Source organism: Rattus norvegicus, chromosome 5, assembly GCF_036323735.1.
Source record: "Rattus norvegicus strain BN/NHsdMcwi chromosome 5, GRCr8, whole genome shotgun sequence".
NCBI lineage: Eukaryota > Metazoa > Chordata > Mammalia > Rodentia > Muridae > Rattus > Rattus norvegicus.
The window spans coordinates 102,351,564-102,356,315 of NC_086023.1; the positions used below are offsets into that span (position 1 = coordinate 102,351,564).

The window sequence follows — 4,752 nt, forward strand, 5'->3', positions numbered from 1 at the left end:
GCTTGGGCTTGCGAGCCTATTTGCAAGTATAGATGAAAGGGATCCATGAAGACGTAAGGAGGAGAAGGGGACCCCAATTGGCAGAGATGGGTTTACATAATCAGGGTTAGGCGGATGCACACTAGACAGATGCTCAATAGCTTTTGGCACCGGAATATATTGACCAGCTGGGATATCATTAATGCTTAACAATTTTATCCTTATGACCACAGCTTGGCCAATTAGGTTGTCTTTGACCACCAAAGGGTATAATATATTCTGTTGTATGTGTCACATGTGTACCTCAGTAGCTCGTATTCTATTACATTGATGTGTTGCATAATACACACTAGCTATAAATGCATTTGCTTCTTCAGAGCACCACGTTAGATGGTGATTTAAAAGGAATAGAATTAAAATATGAAATTAATTTCTTTATAAAGAGTAATTAGTCATTACTCAGGAAAGTGTGTGTGTGCGCACGTGTGTGTGTGTGTGTGTGTGTGTGTGTGTGTGTGTCGTATATGCTGAAAGTAAAGGGATCTGGATTAAATAATTTCTTAATAAGTATTTGAAAAACTGCTATTAAACAGTAATCTGGCTGGCGGGGGGGTAGGAAGCAATGCTGTACAGTATTTGGGCATAAGTAAATACAAGCAGGGAAGAGGTGCTTGCTAAGAGAGGGCGATTAAATGACTTAAACAGAGGCTGCTTGTGAAATCAGAAGCCCTCAGCCAGTGTCATAAGCCCATGAAGTCATTTCAGAAGAGCTTCTGAAAGACCAATACCAGACATTTATGTGGCACAGTATGTCCAAGAACTTTTCACATGCTACAATTTAATGTATTACAACATTCAGATCATATTCAGAACTTGTTGTTGACGTTTGAATTTGTCATGCATACTCATACAATAGGAAGAAGCACAAAATAGAAATTCAACTTACTTCAAGATTCAAAGGCATGTGAGTAGAAGATTTTGTCTATAGACCATTTTGCTTCAAAATGACTTGCAATGTACTTAGAGACTTATGGAGTGTCTTAGTAACTTCCTCAAGTGACTCTACTACTGTTCATGTCCTTTCCTCTTATTCCAGGAGGAGGCTTGGTTCCTCATGCCTGAACCCCTCCCACGTGTAAACTGCTAAGAGTAGCATCACTATTGTTTCTTCAAAGTCAGATAACCAACAGTAAAAACTTCATGCAGACAGTACAGAAAGGAAATCAAAAAACATGGGCCACCAAGCACACTGCTCCCACATCTGTGGCAAGATCCATTCCATAGAATAAAAAAATTTCCTGAGTCTCAAAGGCAACTTTGAAGCATGCAAAAATCTCTTTAAAAGTGCCTCTGGGAGCTATGTGTTATGGTGCATGCCTGTAATCCCAGCACTCAGGAAGTGGATCAGGAGTTTAAAAGCATCCCCAGCCACATAGCAAGTTTGAGGCCAGCCTGGAATACACAAGACCCTGTCTAAACACAAGTGTGTGTGTGTGTGTGTGTGTGTGTGTGTGTGTGTGTGTGTGTGTGTGAGAGAGAGAGAGAGAGAGAGAGAGAGAGAGAGAGAGAGAGATTTCCATTGAGTTTTATATAACCCACTTGACCTTTCCAGATTAAACAACCCTCACTCATTCTGGTTTTGTTTTCTGAGGTAATCATGGGTTTGTCTTTTAAGCTGGGAGTCCAGAGATGAAGGAATCCTGGGAACCAGCCAGTAGGCGACGCTCCTCTCCATGTTCCGTCTTCACCATGCACTGACATTCTTCCACTTGTATCACCATCTTGACCACGGGGGTTGGGCTGGTGCAGTTCAGTCTCAAGTGCGTGGTGGTGAATTTGGTGGGTGAGCAGTGGGAGCAGAAGTTGTGGGGATGTGCCCCTTCTCCGGGAAAATGAATGGAACCGCATTTCCCAAAGCAAAGGTTGTTCTGGACAGTGACTTTTTGACAGTCTTCGTGGGCGATGGTCTGAAAGGCAAATGGATTAGGTCATCTCGAGGCATTTCAAACCACTCACGGCACAGAAGGATGCTTTAGAAGGAAGTGCTCTAAACTCTCCAGTCACTGACACATTTTATGATAGCCAAGAGATGGCATTCCATAGGGAAAAGGCCACCACAACAAAGCTTTCCTTTTTATTGGGTTACTCATTAGTTGACCCCTAAAACGCCTTAAGTTAACATGAAAAACTCCCACTAGAAACACCATACTTTATAGAATTTTCATCTAATTGGAGATAACCAAACGGAAACGAAAAGCCACGACGGTAGCTTTCTTATTTAACCACCATATCTTATCGTTCCGTTATCCACAGTGCATTGTGCACAAGGTGCTTCTCAATAAACACTGGTCAGTTAATCATAGAACAGGCCAGGCAGCATGAGTTTAATTCTGTCCTATTTCCCTTGAGCCGTACAGCATTCGGAACTCTAAGCAGCCGAATCGGAGTGCAGATGCCTGGGTTACGTCACCTTTGCCGCTTTCTCAGAACCCTGTACACCCAGTTTTACGCGTCTTTCAAAATATGAGTCAAACTCCTTAATTTTAATCTAATTAGCAGTAGAATTAAAAAGCAAGACTTTCAAAGGAAACTTGATTGCCTGAGTCGTAGGAGCAATTTTCTAATTGCACGTGGTCCGGCAAAGCAGATTTTACTCGATGACTAAGTTCGCCTCTGCTCCACAGGCAGTTGCCTCAGAATACTGCCCGCTTAATTGGGCAGTGTTACTAGACTGTAAAATTTTAGTCTCTCCTGCACTGCTTCTGGTTCTGTCTCTACTTGGTGCATTTTTCTCTGTTTTAGTTTAGCATCTGGAAAGTGGATGTTGCCAGGAAGAAAGCAGAAGTAGAATGCTCATTTGTCTTAATAGTACGGAGCTAAGCACGGTCATGGTCTCTATAAGTTAGCCAGCACGAGTTAGGAGTCAGTCAAACAAGGAAAGACCTGATTTTGTATTAAGATTTTTTTTAAAGATAATTCTTTAAAAATCTGCGAGAAACATAAATTCCACTCTAAATTGTGTTTTGCAATCACAATGCCAAGACGTGATAGTGAGAATCTCAACATAGAGTTTCTGCAGGAACATTCTAAGCATCAAACAGTTTTAGCCACAGTTAAAGAAAGTTTTCATGAACCTGTTATTAAGCTGAGTGTCAGAAATGCATGCTGGGATATCCCGGGAGATGATCAGTTTGATTTGCATGCTTCTCTATGTAGCCCTCACGAGTAAAGAGAGAAGCTGCAGGGTAGTTCTGACAACTGCTCTAAGTTCCCAGTTCCCTAACTGAGGACAACGCCTTGCTTTTCTGTATGGATACAATCCAGCAAATATACACAAATTCAACAACGTTCTGTGCGTTCAGTACGGTGACTATCAATTCTGAGTATGCGTCCATGAAGCATTTCCGGCATCCCAAGAAACAGTGGAAACGTGAAACGTCAATGAGGGAAATGCGCTTACATTTGCCACCTCCCACAACGAATACCCGAGGACCAAGTCTGGAGTTAGAGAAGGCGGTGGGCTATCGTCAGTCCCTTCCCATTTTGCCATTTGTCCTAGCTGTTCAGTTGTCCTCCCTCTCTTGCAGACTCTGGTTGTTTTCCCTCTAGAATACATACCTGGTTGAAGGGCACTGTCCTGCAGGTTTCCCAGTGTACTTCATGGCTTTTGATGGGCAGGATGACCCCCTGGGAGGCGGGGCCCTTTCTGAACATGAAGCGATGCCAGAATTTCTTGGCTTCCTCCTGAAGAGGTGATCTCTCCAATTTCCTCACATCTGCTGGCTGAGTGAGGGCCTGGATCCCCGATAGGACATGATCACTTTCCATGTCCCTTGTGGGATAAAGTTCTGCCTCAGGTTTCTTCCAGAATCTTCCAAGCCTAGACAGCATCTTCTCTCTCTGCCTCTGGCCTTCCCTAGCTGAGCTGGTGCCCATGAGATGTGGCACAGCCACAAACAGATCCGGCTTGTCTTCTGCCTCCTCATGGTTGACCATGTGGAGGTCTCTGCGACCCCTTTCTGGGAGGGCAAAGGAAAAAGAGCCCTGACTCTGGCAGTCATCTACACATAGGCCTGCCTTCCCCAGAGGCAAGAGCACAATCAACTGAAGAAAGAGGAGATGCATGGTACTGGATCCCAGAAACTGAGATTAGAGTTACAGAGCACCAGGCCCAAAAGAGAGGCTCACTCTGCAAGACTGCAGCCAAGACAGCCCATATATGCTACCTGCCTGGTAGAATGGGGAGGCAGGTGGTCAGCAGGTGGGCAAAGCAAACACATTAAGTGTTTGCTCACATTATGTAGCGTTAATGGTGTCCTGCCTTCACTTTGGCTCTGTGTATTTAAGGCCCCAGTGAAAGCCTGAGACCCAGGGGGTAATTAGCTGCTGGTTTAGCTCTTGTCTTGAGACTAAGGAGTGGCTATATTGGCAAAACCAACTTGCTTTCTGTCGGAATTCCTCATGACTGCCATTAGTAGAAGAAACAGTCAGCTAACATTTGCTGCACATCTGCACAGAGCTAGACACGGCCAGTGTTTACTAGAAAAGCATCTCAGCACCTCAGGCAAAACAAAAAGGGCACATGAAGCAACAGCCTGGCTCTTCGGAGAGGAGAGGAGAGGAGAGGAGAGGAGAGGGGAGGGGAGGGGAGGGGAGGGGAGGGGAGGGGAGGAGAAGTAAGAAGAAAAGAGGAGAGGAAAGGGGAGGGGAGGGGAAGGGAGAGGAGAGGAGAGGAGAGGAGAGGAGAGGAGAGGAGAGGAGAGGAGAGGAGAG

General features: G+C 44.8%; 1 protein-coding gene across 1 annotated transcript; it reads right to left on the reverse strand.

Moving 5' to 3' along the window:
* Positions 1-800: 800 nt before the first annotated feature.
* On the reverse strand, positions 801-4,157 carry Cer1 (cerberus 1, DAN family BMP antagonist). The gene is given in 2 exon segments (NM_001115031.1): positions 801-1,946; positions 3,598-4,157. Coding segments are annotated over 2 exon segments (804 nt in total). The 5' UTR covers positions 4,105-4,157; the 3' UTR covers positions 801-1,649.
* Positions 4,158-4,752: the final 595 nt, after the last annotated feature.